The sequence below is a fragment of the Sardina pilchardus genome, chromosome 15, assembly GCF_963854185.1.
Source record: "Sardina pilchardus chromosome 15, fSarPil1.1, whole genome shotgun sequence".
NCBI lineage: Eukaryota > Metazoa > Chordata > Actinopteri > Clupeiformes > Clupeidae > Sardina > Sardina pilchardus.
This window is the reverse complement of record NC_085008.1, coordinates 25,581,706-25,599,525: the sequence shown is the minus strand read 5'-3', so window position 1 is coordinate 25,599,525 and position 17,820 is coordinate 25,581,706. Positions and strand designations below refer to the sequence as shown.

General features: G+C 42.4%; 1 protein-coding gene across 1 annotated transcript in view; it reads left to right on the top strand.

Moving 5' to 3' along the window:
• Positions 1-17,820, top strand: part of adgrl2a (adhesion G protein-coupled receptor L2a) — a 60,116-nt gene that overhangs the window by 18,101 nt on the left and 24,195 nt on the right. The window contains exons 3-7 of the mRNA XM_062556269.1: positions 155-264; positions 8,355-9,155; positions 15,727-16,032; positions 16,663-16,766; positions 17,265-17,450. Of these exons, the coding sequence (XP_062412253.1) occupies positions 155-264; positions 8,355-9,155; positions 15,727-16,032; positions 16,663-16,766; positions 17,265-17,450 (1,507 nt within the window). The remainder of the gene's footprint in view (positions 1-154; positions 265-8,354; positions 9,156-15,726; positions 16,033-16,662; positions 16,767-17,264; positions 17,451-17,820) is intronic.

Genomic DNA, 17,820 nt, shown 5'->3' with positions numbered 1-17,820 from the left:
ACCTCCGGCAGGAGGATTATATGCTTCTCTTGGGCCCGCGTAGCCTAAAAATACATCATATACTCTTACTGAAATCTACCCAAAATAGATAGCCAGTCCCATCATAATTCTCCATGTAGGCTAAACAATGTGTGTCCTTCTCTTCCTTGTTTAGGTGCAACAACAAAACCCAGTGCATCGTCCTCACAGGAGCGGACAGCTTCCCTGACCCTTGCCCAGGGACCTACAAATACCTTGAGGTCCAGTACGAATGTGTCCCTTATAGTAAGTATGAGCATTCTCCCGCACCTCTATGGCTGCACATGTTGTTTTATTTGGTTATGTGTTACGTGCTATAATCCAGCTTAAGTGGATTTGTTTGCTGTAGCACATATACTGTAGCAATCATAGAAGGTCTAGCTAAATGCAGTCACTTTTCATATTCAAATGCTGCAAATAAACCAGTTCTAGTCAGGACTGTAAAAGATGATAGCACAGTTTTGCTACCACATTTTCCAGACTATGACTATGTACAGTATGTTGTAAGTTAAAGTTTAGTTGTAATTATAAACATTGTCCATTTAGAGGCTCCACATATTGAGTTACAGTAAAAACAAAATATATACAGTATATATATATATATATATATATATATATATATATATATATATATATATATATTTATGTTTAGGCAAAATAATTATTAAGAGTCCTCCATTCAATGATGTGTAATAGGCATCTTGTTTAGTTGCCCTAGATCATGTTTTAATTGCATAATAGAGGCATATGCCTGTAAAATATTTTCTCTTAACCGTTTCTTACATCAGATAGAAAGTGCTTTGAAATATGTAACATAAAGCATGTTTCTCTAAAAACTAAATTTGTCTAATGAGACAATAGACAGCTATTAGATTCCCTCCAAACTGTCTCTAATGTATAGCCTGGAACATTTTTGTCAGGGTAATATATACAGCATAGAAGAGCGTATCATTTTTTGCCCCATTAGATATAAGGTATTTCAACATTAACAACAGGCTTGAGTCTCTTTCTTTCTTTCTTTGTCTATTTTTTCCATTTTACATTCATATCCACTCCTTTTATTGTGCTGTTATGATTAATCACTACTGCAGAGTGGAGAAATTCCAATGTGACTTTCCCTGCCACGGTTCTGACAGATTTCTTTTCCCTTCTTTAACCATGTACTGCTTTTGACACCAAAAGTATCACATGTTTTATGTAAGCCAATTTAACATAATATATGCACACATCCATACCACAGTGGAATACATAGGAGTGACATACGAGGTTATGTATGTGCTGAGGCTTGAGGGGGAAACACGGCATGAGGACATAAGAATGTAAGAGTCAGGTGATCAAGGGCCATATTCACAAAGCATCACAAAAAGATAGTTCCTGAGACAAAACAGCGCTGCTCGAGCATTTCGTTCACACTCGTGAGTGAACGTTCCCGTGTGCACATGCACAAATACACAAACACTGCTGTACGGTGGTGGAAGAAAATAAGGAGCCATTAAATATGTGCCGGTTGACATTAACTGCAGTATGATATCAGTAGAATAACACAAAAAGAAACAAAATGTCACATGAATCCTGATTCCTGAACTCACACATGCACGCTAACGGTGAACAGACGCTGCAGTCAATAGTTCAATTGTTAAATTGTCCCAGAAATGTGAAGCAGTGGGACAAGTGATAGTTTGCACACAAAGACCAATAGTGTTTGGGTGCCTGTGAACACCTACATTGGGACATATACAAATGAAGATTGTATAGAAGATATAAATTGTGCCATGTTTTGCCATGTATTGGCAGCAAATGGCACAAATAGCTTGACTGGTACACACAGCTCTGCTACTCCTACAGAACTACTGAACTATGTTAGCATGCCGCCCTTATTTAACATTCAACCAGCAATGCTTTCGATACATACCATCATTTCCCAAATGTTAGCCGAGGTTATACATTGATTTTGCAAAATCTCTTCGGCTATGAGGTTAAAACACGGGGCAGTTAATATGGTTATTAATATGGTTTTGTTTTTTAAAACTGGTATAAAACACTGTCCTGCAGTTTATACATACAGGAAATGACTATATTCACACTGTTAATGTTCCACTCTAGTTCTCAAAAAGAATGGTAAAGGTCAGGAAAGATGATTTTAAATGAATTTTCTGAAGCCTTCAAGCAAACTATGTTGGAGAAAAATGAAATTTCCGCTTTCAAGACATTTCTAGGGAAAACATAATCTCCCCAATTTTGTTTTCTCCCCAAAATGGAATAAAAACTGACATTTACTCACAGCAACAAAAAAAAGTTACATTTGCCTTGCACCAGAATACACTGGATTTGGGAGGTACTTAACAGAGTAATGATCAACATGGCTTTGTGGTTTTACAACTGCCTGTCTGTTACAGTACCTGAAGCCCTTGTAGCATCAAACAAAGCTGAAAAGTAAAGCTATTTAAATCACAAAGGATTGAGAGTAAGATTACGCTACAAGTGACTAGTCCAATACGAGAGCAGCTGGACGGCGAACACACTCCTTAAGCATACCATCTGTTTAATCTGGTAATGTGAAGTATAATTAATAACAAAGTGTGTTAGGCAACAGTGCTAAAGAGTATCACGTTGGATAGTTGTGTTCAGTTGTGTTTTAATGTTTTGGATGTACTGTACAGTGGATATTTAAGTAAGCCCCTGCTATAAGATGATGTGTCGGTAGGTCCATACGCTTAATACACATCTTGATGAGATTCACTGTGCACCAACCTGCCTAAGTAGCTGTTAGAAAAATAGAATAGAATAGAATATATACTTTTTTGATCCCGTGAGGGAAATTCAGTTCTCTGCATTTAACCCAATTTAACCGAATTAGTGAACACACAGCACACAGTGAACACACAGTGAGGTGAATCACACAACCCAGAGCAGTGAGCTGCCTGCCCAACCAGCGGCGCTCGGGGAGCAGTGAGGGGTTAGGTGCCTTGCTCAAGGGCACTTCAGCCGTGGTGGACTGGTCGGGGATCGAACCGGCAACCCTCCGGTTACAAGCCCGATGCGCTAACCAGTACACCACGGCTGCCCACTGTTTGTTTAACCAGTGGCACGTGCAGTGTGTTATTCATCTTAAATGGACATCTTTAAGCATTGAGCATCTTATCCGTATAGGGCTGTGTGTGGGGGCAGTGTGGGTCGGCCCTCTAACCATATGTGTTACAGTATGTGTTGTCCCTGGTGCCTGTGAATAATTGGCAAACTGCTCTGAGTTTGAGGGGAAAAAATCGGCTGTCAACTTCTAATATTCACCTTCCAACATAGTCTGTGTGCCATATGACAACTGGACTACCGGTATATTATAAACGAGATGTAGTTTTCACTAAAAGAGAAACTAGATAAACTTTTGTTGCTCTAATAAGATTCAGTCTCAGGATTAATCAAAACATTTCAATGCAAATACGTAAGATGGTTGGGATATTTGACTCTTGTTCTTGCTTTTAAAAAAAAAAGCCCCTTTAAAGAAGACATGATCCTACCATCTGTCATATTAGCAGATAATTAGGAATACGGTAAGCTTTTATGAAAGTACTGCTGCCGTTATTTTGAGAGAAGCGGAGATATTCGTACGCCCCCATCACGCCTCCAAAAATATATTTAACAGCATCGTGCATCGACATGGGTTCAGCCATTCTCTACCTGACCACTGGATAACGGCCAAGAAATTTCAGAGTGGAAATAATTGGGCTGGGCTGGAGACATCTCAGTCACCTGTCAGCAGCCGTACGCAGCGCTAAGAACTTGTACAGATCCGGATCACAGCTGCGGCACTGTTCAGTGGATGTTCACCAGCCCACCACACACACCAGGCCACAAGCAGTTGCGCACAAAAACATATTTAGGAGGGTTTTTTGGGGTTACAGGTTAGCTGAAGCAGCTTAGATGGCAAAGCATGCTTGGGAATGGCTTCATGAGCATTTAGTAATTGCAAATACAAACGTTTTTTTTTTTTTTTTTTAAGTGTCTTCTCAGTGCTGGTATTAAAAAAAAACAATGTATGTTACAAATTCATTGTAAAATGGCAATATGTCAAATCAACACTATAATAGACATCCTATGGTGTGACTTTCTCCCAATACACACACACACACACACGCACACGCACACACACACACACACACACACACACACACACACACACACACACACACACACACACACACACACACACACACACACACACACACACACACGCACACGCAACATAAAAACATAAAGGGAGGCAATGCCCACCAAAGCACCACTTTCTGAATATGGTCCTTAGGTTCCTGTCTCTCTGCTACAAGTCTGGGGTTACACTCTGGCATCCTTGCAATGATAGGGGGAGGTGGGGTGGTGGTGTCGAGGGGTGGGCAGTTCCTCAATTTCCTGCCTACATTTTCTTTAAATGTTTTCTTCCCCCAGCAGCTTCAGAAGGACAGACTCATTTTCCACCATGTAAGACTTCAGTTGATTTTTCTCCCTCTTTTTTCCAGATAACAAGCTTTCTCTCCTCATATCTGTCCAGGGCTGCTGTTTTGCCTCCTTTTCCTTTTCAGAGACACTAACCCATTTTATTCCCTGCTGGCTGCGATGGATAATTTGCTCTGTCAATTGTTTTCACTGTGTCAGACCGTGTTGGAAGCCACAATTGCTGCTAAATGCTATCTACATCACATTCTACACATGCACCAGCACACACACACACACACACACACACACACACACACACACACACACACACACACACACACACACACACACACACACACACACACACACACACACACACACACACAGACACAGTGAGAGTGAGAGAAATAAAAGGACCCTATCATGCAGAAGATATCTCTTTGAAACATATGTCAGCTCCTGAATCAAAACAGATTTTACATATCATAGTGAGGATTTTACATCAGGGTGCACTTAATTAACATGAATTAAATGCAGTAGTTAACCTTAATATAGCATTGACTACAGCAATTAATATTACTCAGTGTTCAGCAATAGTGAGGTCCGTGACTCCTCTGTGCAATGTGATGATTGATATGGAGAGTTTCTGAATGCAGAGCATAATTCATTGATGAACATAAAGAAACCATGAGCTTCAGTATTAAACATTACTTATGCTTTCTTAATGCAGTTTCACAGACTAATTAATGCATTAACCGACCCACAATGCAAAGCATTGCTCATGTTGTATCAACTACTGTAAGTTGTTTAGTTAGTGAAAGTTACGCAACAGTTGGGTCTGGTCGAACTATTTATTCGTCTCTGATTGGATGAAAGGCATTCCATGAGTCATGATGATTGGTGATCTCCCAGAACATCGCGCTGAGATTCTTCACGACTAGTAATCACTGCACATTTTGCATCGAAGTGAACGTGAACGGTCCATTCATTCAAAGCAGAGAGCAGCAATTTCCTAACATCACATTTGACAGTTACTGAGTGGGAAAATTGAGTAAATGGAGTAGGGTGAATGTGCAATTTAGCATGAGACGTATATGCTAGCAAGTAGGCTATGCAAAAGACAGAGTACACAAGCACATGTAGCATTTTTCACTGAACTTAATTGGCTCTCAAGTGAAGTGTTCATGTATTTGCTTCAGTTTTATATTTTCCCCAGTAATTGTTAATCATAATCCAAAGAATGGCCCATTTGCCAGCTCTCTGTTAAAAGCTGTTTTGCACACTAGCTCGGAGTCTTGCAGCGATACTTGTTGAATACTGCAGTTAGATCACACATCGCTACCACAAATAGTGTGACAAGCCATAGATATCTGAGATGAAATGTTTCAACCATGATGTGTTTCATGGTTTAAAACCTCAATGTGAAAACCTCTCTCCCAATCGTCTTTGCTTCATTTTGAAGAGAGCACAAAAGGCCGGCATTTGTGCCTGAAAGAGAGTCAGAGTTATGGATCGCCATGCTGGTTTTATCTCATTCTCTTTGATTCCAACTTCACTGCCCCTTTTTACGATTTCCTAGGAATTTAACTTGGGTACTGTTTGATGTATATTAAAGGCATTGTCTTGCACAAATAGTGTACACTAACTGAGAACAGTGTCTCTCTCATATTCCGTTATCTATATATAATCTGCACACAATTCCGCTCAGTGTGTGTTCAGTCCTTTTGCATGTGAGCCGAAGCTTAGGTTTCTGTTTTATGTATATTTGATATTCTTACTAGAGTGAAGGCTTTTGCTTGGTTTATTTCTTATTGACAGTTGTGTGATGTGTACATGTTAGTGAACATATTTTTCTCCTTTCTCAAACACTTCATCACAGTGTGACTCTGCGGTTGTATTTAAAGCATGATTGCTTTGTTGATGAGGGGAAAAATAGATCTATAAAACTAAACTGTGAAATAATAGCAGTTTAGTCATTGTGATGATTGAGTCATTTGAATAGCTGAGTTTAATTCACAAACACATTCAGATTTATGTTCATGTTCAGTGCTAAGTATAAGTGCAGTATATTTTATTTTTTTAATGAGTACAATATGTTATGTTTTCAGTGCCTTTAAACAATTGTCATACTCCTTTACGTCTGACTCATGACAATAACTTAGCTTGATAAATTAGAGTGAGATTGTTTTGGTTTCTGTTCTATGGTTGGCGTCTAGTTGGGCTACCTTATGTTCTCTTGGGGTCTAGATTGCCATGTCTGTCTTGGATGTATTTGTAATGTAAACACTAACAATTTTCCTTGCCTCTACTTTCTGACATGTGACTCTTTAGGATCCATTGATTTTAGGTTGGCGTTCCGAATGGAGTGAAGATTAACTGACCCTTCTCTTTCTTTCTCCCTCTCTTTCTCTCTCTCTATCTTACTCTCTCCACCTTTTTCCTTTCGTGTCTGTGTCACCTTTGCCTGATGTTCATTTGCCTTCTTCTCCTCCGCACTAAACTAGCTATTCTTCTTTGTGTCCATGTCTCATGTGCTTGTGCTACTGCATATTTGACCACAGAGATGATAGTTAATTCATGTTAATCTCTTTTTTTCCTTGCACCCTTTCACTCCCTCTACCAACGCGTAAAATAGAAGTGGAGCAAAAAGGTAAATGACTGACACAATCCAAATCCTAGCTCCTTGTTTTGTGCCATATGGTTGAAATCCTCCTGTCCCTAGTCTGCTGGTCCAAGCTAAGCAGGAGATATGAAAAGCAAAAGCCTGTATCATAACCTTATGGCCTTAAAGTAAATCTATGTACAGCATACCCTCAGCATGCACAGACACACAGAAAGCTTATGGCTACCTAGTGGCAGTAGTGGCTTAGGTTTCTTTGGGTCTTTTGATTTTCTCTTTCGTTCACCCATGGGTGCCTTGTTTTTGTTGCATTCAGCAAAGTATTTACATTGTCCCCCCCCATATGCAGCCATGGCAACAGGTTTTTTTCCCTGACCTTTGAACTTCCCTTCCTCTGCTGTCCTCTGTCTGCTCTCTTCCCGCCCTCTCACCTGCTGTCTCGTACACATTTATTACCTACATGCTCAGAGGACTTTAGGACACATATTGTAGGCTAGGGCTATATACTGTAAAAAAATAGAAAAATAACAAATCACCAAGTGCTAAAGAAATCAGTACAGCATTGTAGAGCATGGTAACTGTAAGCATTACGTACAGTACCTCTCAGGTCTAGAACACCATGTGCTGTAAATGACAAGTGTCTCAGAATACATATGTACAGATGTGCTGAAACCTGCCCTTGAGACCCTGTTTGTGTTTTATTGTTGGTCTTTTAGTTTGCTTCTTTTATTTACAGGACAAGTTATTTTCCTTTACGTTTCCCTGTTGTATATGCCGTCCCTTTTCTTGGTTTCATTATTGTATATGTCCATGAAGCAGGGTTTGTTTCATTTCAGACAAGCACAATTTTTTTTTAATCATATATATGTTTAATAACTTACCTACTCTTTTTTTATTCTTTCTTGCTACGCACAAAACCAAACTCCTGCTCTTGCTTGTGATCGTTGGCTAGATGTAGTATCTTGGCCACTTGATGAGTTGTGTGTCCCCTCTGCTCTCGGACAACTCATTTATCAAGATGACTTTAGACCTCAATTTCAAATGAATAGCTCGAGATAGCCACTGGGGCTGGGACTGATCTAGCCCTGATGTGGCATCTGTTTGTTAGACCCCAGGCCCGATCTGGGCCAAATCCGTCATATCAGAACCAAATCTCTGCCATATCAGGGCCAGATTGGGGCCAGTCTCGGCTGCTACCCGGGCCGTAATTTGTGTTATTTTTTTGTTTCGTTTTGTTTTGTTTTGCTTCGCTAAAATCTGTTTCTTGTTCTACTCTCCCCATTGCTAGTTTTTGTTTGTCCCGGGACTCTGAAAGCTGTCGGAGATCCTTCCTTTCTCTTTGAGGCGGAGCAGCAAGCCGGCTCCTGGTGCAAAGACCCGCTCCAAGCAGGCGACAAGGTCTATTTCATGCCCTGGACTCCGTACCGCACAGACACGCTCATTGAGTACTCGTCGCTCGACGACTTCCAAAACTCTCGGCAAACTGTCACGTACAAGCTCCCTCACCGGGTTGACGGTACTGGCTTCGTGGTGTACGACGGCGCTGTGTTTTTCAACAAAGAGAGAACACGCAACATTGTCAAGTTTGACCTCCGGACCCGAATCAAGAGCGGAGAGGCCATCATTAACAATGCCAACTACCACGACACGTCCCCGTACAAGTGGGGCGGCAAGACGGACATAGACTTGGCCGTGGACGAGAGTGGCCTTTGGGTCATCTACGCTACTGAGCAGAACAATGGCATGATTGTTATTAGCCAGTTGAACCCCTACACTTTGCGATTCGATGCCACATGGGAGACGGCGTACGACAAGCGCTCGGCGTCCAACGCCTTCATGATCTGCGGAGTGCTCTACGTGGTCAGGTCCACCTACGAGGACAACGAGAGCGAATTCAGCAAGAGTGTCATCGACTATATTTACAACACCAATCTCAACCACGGAGAGTTTGTGGATATTCACTTTCCCAATCAGTACCAGTACATAGCAGCGGTGGAATACAATCCCAGAGATAACCAGCTCTATGTGTGGAATAATTTCTACGTGTTGCGATATAATCTCGTATTCGGACCGCCGGATCCAGCCAACGGTAAGTAGTTTTGCATATTCCTCTTTTGCATCCCATCACCATAAATTGCAATTCCAGTATTGGGATTTTGACTGTCCATTACTTAGTTGTGTTGGTATTCCTTAGATAGCCAGCCGTCTTGTGTGTCAAGTGTCATGAGTGACTGGTTTTTAATTTAGAATCTAATACGTGTGAGTCGAGCGCGCCAGCTCTGGAGTGCCGTAAACATCACGGGGGTGAAGCACTGTGGCCCAGAAGTAAACATCATCTCGCCGACTCGGTTACAATATCATAAGGGATTGGCGTCGGGGGATTCCCGCTGACGGCCAACAACATCTCCCGTGGTGAGGCCCACGGGGCAGTAGCACTAGTGGTAGCGCTAGCCGCGGCCAGTCCTCCCCGCTAGCGAGCGAGTCCGTGGAGCCTCGCCGGTGAAATTAAGCCTGTCTGGACAGGTACGCAAACAGCCTCTGGGCAACCACGGATCACATCTCCATGGAGTTTAATCTCAATTCCCCATCAGTCTTTAAACAAACAGTTCACACTCCCCCCCCCCCCCCCCCCCCCCCACACACACACACACTTGCTGGGTGCCAGAGAGAAGAGACAGGCAGCTGCGTTGAGACACACATCCATCTGAAAGGTCACAGCAATTACAGTGTTCTATCTTTATTTGGAGTGTCACACACTGGGGTGAAGATGGACTGAATATGTGTGTCAAATAGTCCAGCGGAACAGTCGGGGAAAAAAAAAGACTAACCATTCTAATCCTTCCACATGGCTTTATCTACAGAGCGTGTAATACCCGCAGTAAAGCTCTGAAGGTCAAGCGAGTTTCACCAGATTAGACTGGCCAAAGTCTTACAGTAGCAAAGACATTTTTCGTTTTTTTGTATTATTATTATTATTATCAGTGTAGTAAAATGTTAAGCGGAGCTACAGTAGTGCATCATACATGAAGCCATGATGGAACCAGATCAGTGAGTTGGATGAGTTCAGTGAGGTTTTTTTTTGTTGTTATTATTATTTTGGGGAGGGATTTAGAATTTGTATGTTACAAACATGGTAGACAACATGAATGAACACATTGCAGAGGAGCAAGACAGAAATAAATAAATAAATAAATATAAAACATGCAGGGACATTTTTCATGAGCCAGGTTAGATGGTTGAATGGTATATGTTTTATGTTATGTGTGTGGTTTAAGTACAGCTGGAATGACAGAATGACATAGTTTGGGGCTCAATTAGCCCAGCAGGGTGCTCTGGAATTGAAATTGTCCTATATGTTGTTGTGTCGTGTTTTGATGAAAGACTTGGATTTACTGTCCTGTCAGGTCACTGATTCTTCTTTGAACTCTAACCGGAAGCGTATCGAAATAAATAAATTATTAGATTGGGGGGGGGGGGGGGGGATAGATAATAATCTGACATTAAGAACATAAGAATATAAAGTGAAACTTTCCAGGTGATTTTCTGTCACCTACTTATTTAAGTATTTCTCACGGAAATGATTAGTCGCTCAAGATAAATTGGCAGAGCGGAGGGAGAGAGGGAGGCCCTGATGTATGCACACTCAACTAATGAGCGACTTTATGCTATGAGCCCCGTTAATCTCCTTCTATTGGGCCTGGTGATGAACTAGCATGCTCTCAATGCACTGTCACTCAGAGAGAAATCTCCAGAAAGAAGTGCATAGGCAGTCAGTTCACACCCACAGATGGAACGAGACAAGCTCAGAGCTCCAAGGGCTCTTCAAACATGGTACTCGAACTCTCTGCTGCTAGTCTGACATCCATTTTTTATCCTTACATAATAGGCAATAACAAGCTAATTGTAAATAGCTGAACTAATAGTAAGGTCCTACACAGTCCTCTCTGATTGCATCACGTCCATAATTTAGAGGTGTGTATTTACACTGTACATTGAAAAAGACTGAGGGGGAAAAATGAAGCATTAAATACAAACTTGTAGACGTGCATCATCAATCTAAAGTTAATTAGTTTCCAGTTACGCCATAACAATAACACACCTTTGATTGATTGCCTCAGATGCCATGATAGTGGCCCCCACTAACTACGAACAATAGCACAGTTATTCAGAGCAGCATGCCGGAGCACATAGTTTCACATCTTTAAGTCAGTGGAGGAATTGATAGTGTCCAGTAAAATATGGGCGTACTGAATCAAGATGGTCGGCAAAATGGCTTTGTGCGATGCCAGGCCAACATCTGTGGCCCCGTCTGAAACAGGCGGTCTCCAAAACAACATGTCCGTGTAGATTACACCTAAGTGGCCGCAGCGGAGACAGAAATGTGCTTATGGCGGGGGGGGGGGGGGGGGGGGGGCGGCGGCTCGTGCCTCTTGCTGAGGTCTGCGTCTGGCTCCGCTCTCGCCATGGACTTGTGGAGCCAGCCAGCCGTCCAGGCAGCGCCCGCAGGCCTCCCGCGTCTCCACACGGCGCAGCCCCAGCCCCAGCCCCAACGTCTGGACTCCTCCAGATCAGCAGTAAAAGAATTAATTACATCAGTAATCAGCACTGATGATAGCAGTTACATGCTAATTCAAAGATGCACTCTGCATTTTGTCTCAGGGCAGTGCACACGCTGTGAGGCGCCTTTCCCCAGTCTCGAGGGTAATCGTCCATGAATCTAGCGCTAATAGGCTGTTGTTTTATTTATTGTGCTCAGTGTACAATAGTTTTCATGTTGTGGTAATAGGAACACTAATTTAAATTCGGAGGAGACTTTGGAGTTTGGAAAGTGTAGTGTGTTAGACATGTGTTAAATGTTGCTTGTCTTAAATGCTTTTTGTTGAAAGTACTTTAAAGAGCGGTATATTGATGATAACTTCATAACTCAAATGACCCTTCTAATTAAAAGAGAAACTGACCAAAACTGTATTTTTGATGGACAGCATTTCATCCCATTGTTGGCTTAAGGACTAGTTTCATTTAAAGGGTCCTGCTGGATGCCAGTTTTTAATGTAATGGTATTTACTAAATTTAACTCACCAAGCGCTCAATTTACCCTCTGGAATTGCGCTGTTGTGTCGCAATTTAGGGCTTGTTGACCACTCTCGGATTACTTCTGATCAACAGTGATATTTCCTTTACTATCATCTCAATCTGTTTATATTGGGAAGAAGCAGGGTAGCATAAAGACCCAAATAGCAGAGGGATTATTGATGTATTTATCTTTCCTTTACAAATGACCTGCACATTGATTTCTGTAAAGCATCCATGTAGTTTTCCAGTACAAATAAGGCAATTAAGACATGCAGGCAGCATTCAGCAGTGTGTTCAGTGTCAGTGGTGGTCTTAAAAATGACTTTTACAAAAAAGCCCGGTGGCTGCCGGCCAGATAATGAGAATCTCAAGGTATTGCCTATATATATGCAGCTGACTAAAAATGAGACGGCTCTTTTTCATCAATCCGGCCTCTTCTTTCTTTTTGAGAGAAGCATTACCGCCAGCTCTCCTTTTAATAATTGAGTAGGTAAGCAAGGCTCTTGTTTGTTTGCATGATTTAAGACAATCAAAAATGCTGGTGCGTTTAACTTCATGTAGAAATAGCTGTCTAATAACCTAGGTGGAAGACCATATATTTTTGGTCAGGGCTATTAGGCTTAGTAATACACACTAGTAGACTTAATAATGCACATGCGTCTGAAGCTACTAATATTCTTCATCTGCAGTATGTTAGATTGTGTTGATAATTACTTAATCTGAAGCAGTGCATTGCTTAAAATCTAATGTTATGAGCTGCTGGGGTTGATGTCAGTCAGACTCACCAGCTGTAATCTAGCTGACTAGATTAGTATCTTTGTGTCTTAAAGAAAACAAAGGTTTATGGATCCAGTCTAGTCGTTTGACATTATCAAGGGATGATAGCTAAGCCTCAACAGATCTTTATGATACAAATGAACATGTGGGCGTAGGATATCTGAAGTGAATTCAAATAGCTGTTCTCATAGTGGAGCTTTCAGATTTTTCTCCACAACAGCACATATGTGAAGGTCTACTTGAGTTCAGTGGTGAACACACATGTTAATTAATAATGTGAATTCCGTCTGACAGAATGTAATAAATGTGTTTTTTTTATATAGATATATAGATTTATAGATATGTAACTATGATATACTGTAACCATGTTATATATACTGTAGATAGGCACAGAGAGTTTAGGAGAAGGATAACCGGAAGACAAAACCACTTAGGACATAGATTGTAGGAAATGTGCCCTATTTGCCTATGCTTATTCATTCAATGATGTGTTTTCTATTCCGCATTTAAACATATATTTATTTATTATCTGGGCTTCAAGCCAGGTTTTCTGTTGCACATAGAAATATGCATCTAATATTTGATCAGTTTGTAAGATGCACTGACAGAAGCCAAGGACTACACACAACAAGCTGCAGATACTGTATCAAGGGAAAAAATACAGGAAATCTTTCAAGCATGGCTGTTGCTCATATGGATTGTAGCTAAATTAATCAGCAATGGGCTTTACTGTATGCTGTCCATACTTCGAATAAAAACAACATTGCGAAACAGGGAGAAAGAGCGAGAATCCAAATAAAGAGTAACATTTGGAAGACCGCGAAGCAAGACATTCTTTGCTCTCCAGTTGCGAGTCTATATGCGTAGGCCGTAGGGCCATGCATTTTCGACTGCTGTGAAGTAATTCATAGGCCCTGTGAAAGGCCATGTGATCCAGTGGAGAGTCTCTGGCCAGCTGCAGTGTTGCATGGTGCTTTTCCCCTCGTGTTGTTTCAGCTGAAGACAGAAGGGTTTTATGCACAGCTTTGGAGAACTACACAACTTCTCATGAGCGGATCAAAATGCTGCAGTACTTAGTTGCATAGTTTCTTTTCCGTTCTTAAACCGTTACTCTAGAGATTATTCATGTGTGCGTGTAGGCAATGTTAAAAACGTTAGTCTGTAAGCATTAATGATCATTATTACAGAAAGATTCCCTCAGTGAAGAGGGAAGAAAGCATCTGAATGAGCAGCGATTTTTTTTTTTTTTTTTTTCATAGTTATTCTGCATCTAAACCTTCAATCCAAGACATCAAAGAGATCTAGCTACAGTACGGACTGTAGCCCAATAGCAGGCCAACTGAAGTGCTGTGTAAATGATGTCCGTAGCCGTAAGAAAGACTAGGTTTACTAGCTAGGGTTTACACTTCAGTATGTTCAGGCTGCAAACACCTAGTTGACAAGTTCATTCTGCGGCTTTAGTAAAATACTCAAATTGACATACATTCTTTTTATGTTTGCTGTTAGAGTGACAAACACAGCCATAGCCAAATTCCTCAGCTGTGTAGGTCATAAAACGCTCCCTCTGATTCCTATGCTGATTGACTCTGAAGACAGAGATGTTCTCGATAGTTTGGTTTTGTGTGCTGCTGTCTGTCGCAGCTGGTCTGACAGATTTGCTGCTCAGACTTGCTTCAATCCTGCATCTTGATTAAAGAGACACCGACATGTGAATGCTGGTTAACAACCACCAGATTACCATCAGAACCTCCCTCTAACACTCACACTTGGCAGAGAACTCACTCATGATATTAATTTGGAGTCGCGTCCAAGTTCCTGCTCAGAGGCTTCTGTAGCTGTTGATTGGTGGAGAGTCTCTTCCTCCAGTGGCAGCCTCCATCACAGGGGTTTGGAAGTGCTGAAATCATAGACGTATTCATTCAGATGCCACACAAATCAATGCGTCTTATGAGTTTGTTTTGCACATTCGGTGCAACGGATGGCAGACTCGGGCAGTTAAGCAAATTGGTGGTGCGTTGCCAGCCGGCATGCTGTCTATCAGTACTCTGCATTTGCATTGTGGCAAAAACAAAAGCAGATGAGATGTAGAAACTTGCGTTTTCCACATACTGCTTATTCCCATGCTAGAGACGAGTCCTGCCTGATGTGTGTGTGCAGGCTTTTTCAGAGCGACCCGCGTGTCTGACCTATGACAGCCAATGATAAATAAACACTACTCTAATTTGAAAAACGCCTACAGACCCTTGTTTTTTCCAAGTAAACATGGTGTTCCCTTTTTCCCTCACGTTGAGCGTTGAAAATATATATATAACAAGAGAGCAGAAGTGCCGAGACGTGTGTGTATTGTTTTGGCCCTTGGCATCACATTACTTACCTTTCACCTGCTTTAACAATGTCCTGGGCCCAAAGAAAGCAGCAGCAGCCAAAGTCTACATTATGTTCCGACAACGCAACAACACACACCAGCGGTGTCTCTCTCTGTCAAAATTTAATCAGGCATGCTTCAGACTCCCAGGCACACAGCTCCGTCAGGCAGCAGGAACTGGCTGTAATTATTTCCTGGTATGGAGCTCAGGCTGAAGCGCTGAAATGAGATGAGGACAGGGGGGAGAGAGCGAGCGCGCGAGCGCTAGAGGAGACCATGCACGCATTCCCATAATGCATTTCTCACATAGCATAGCTAAGTTGTCACAGCGTTTGATTAGTTTGTTGTTTAGACGGCTGTTCTTGAAGCTCTGGTACATGAATGTGTTAGGGGCGGTGAGCAGCACTCCGTCAACTCAATGCTCTGGTTCTGCTTTTTTGTTTAGGCCCGGTGATTTTGGAAGGAACCTTCTCGCCGGAACCGGTCAAGACCACCACCACGACCACCACGACCCTCGTGGCCAAGACGGCGGCGAGCGCGGTGACGACCACCACCATCGCGCCAAAGGCGGGCACCAAAGTGTTCCGGCCGCCCCCGCCGCCGGCCGCCCCCGAGAGCACCACGCGGCCCCCGCTGGACTCGTTCCCGCTGCCGGCGCGCTTCTGCGAGAGCACGGAGAACAGAGACATCGTGTGGCCCCAGACCCAGAGGGGCATGCTGGTGGAGAGGCCCTGCCCCAAAGGGACCCGCGGTGAGCCGCCTGTTTTTCTCACCGGCCCCAAGGCACACACACACACACACACACACACACACACACTGACACATATATTCGCACACACACTCACACACACACACACACACACACACACACAAACACATACTCACACGCACAGCCCCACACTGCCCCAGCCTAGCAACTACTATAGCATGAGCACGCTTGACTGCACGACACAACACAATACAGTTCAGCACAGCACAAAGTGTCCTCATTTATTGTAAGTCACATATATTGCATGCATTGTATGGATATGTTGAGGTGCTGCGTTGAGAAACCTTTGCCAGTACACTGGAGGAAAGGGTAGTTTTTGCACAGAAACATCTACAATTATGTTATTACAATTCATTTAACAACTATTTTCTCCGGTTTAGTTTTTGTAATGATCATTTCACGTGATGATGGAATAATTTGTGGCAAGATCTCGAGGATAATGAAAGTCTTGTTTCACAAAAATTGAAACAGGTGTCTTTGATCAAACGTGTGCATTCATGGCCTATTTAAAGATCTCTGTGTGCAAATCAAGCATATATTGTATTGATTTGTTTTGAACTGCTTGTGGCTGAGTGGCTGGCTGAGTTAACACGCTTGCTGTTGATACTCCAGGCACTGCCTCCTTCTTGTGCCTGCTTGCCACGGGAGCCTGGAACCCGAAAGGACCAGATCTCAGTAATTGTACCTCCCACTGGGTCAATCAAGTCGCTCAGAAGGTTTGTTAGGCCTGTTCTTTATGGTTTATGGAAATGTAATTGTTTGTGTACCACGTCTTGATGAATACTGAATAGTCTTAAATGACAAGGTTCAAATTGTGTTCCCTTTACTCCTAGCATGAGATTTGAAACATAAAACATTGCCCCGGGCTGTCTAGCCGAACCTCCCGCTGGTTTAATCTGATACTCCAACCCTGAACCTGTGTTTAAAACAGTGTAATATTTGATGATGACTTGAGTTAAAACAGCAAGTCATTAAAACACATTGGACAAAGCCCCAGATTTTATGCCCCTAAATTAACTTTTATCAAAAAAAAAGCTTTTGTTAATATACCCATGGAATATTATCAGTTTTAATTAGTCCCAAATCGCTTATGAGTGGTATTGCAAAGGACTATTCTCTCACAGCGTGAACATTCTCTAATGAGAGGAGGGAGCCTTATAGTCTAACATAATATTTTCAGAACCATGCTGAGAGGATAATTTGTATCACTGCAGATCCGGAGCGGGGAGAACGCGGCCAACCTTGCCAATGAGCTGGCCAAGCACACCAAAGGGCCCATCTTCGCTGGCGACGTCAGCTCCACCATGAGACTGATGGAGCAGCTCGTCGACATCCTGGACGCCCAGCTTCAGGAGCTCAGGCCGAGCGAGAAGGACACGGCGGGGCGGAGCTTTAACAAGGTAGTTAACGCCGCTAACGACGACGTGCTTCACACTTTGCACGCCGTGATTTAGAATGCCGCTCTTGATGTAATGCAAGGATGCCTGAGCAATCTGTAGGGAGCTGTCGTGAAGAAAAATAAAAAAATCAGAGTGAAATTGGACTCCTATGCTTCCACTGACTCAGTCATTAAATGCAGTACTCAAATAAGAGACATTTCTTTTCTTTTCTTTTCCGTTCTCGAGGAGTGACATGCTTAAGCTTTTATGTACATAGTTAGAGACAACACAGTAAGTCCGCATACAGACGCCAGCACTGTCACTTGCCGTAGACATCAGTGGCGTCGTTTTTAACTAGCACACATGCGATAAAAAATGGATTTCATTGAGC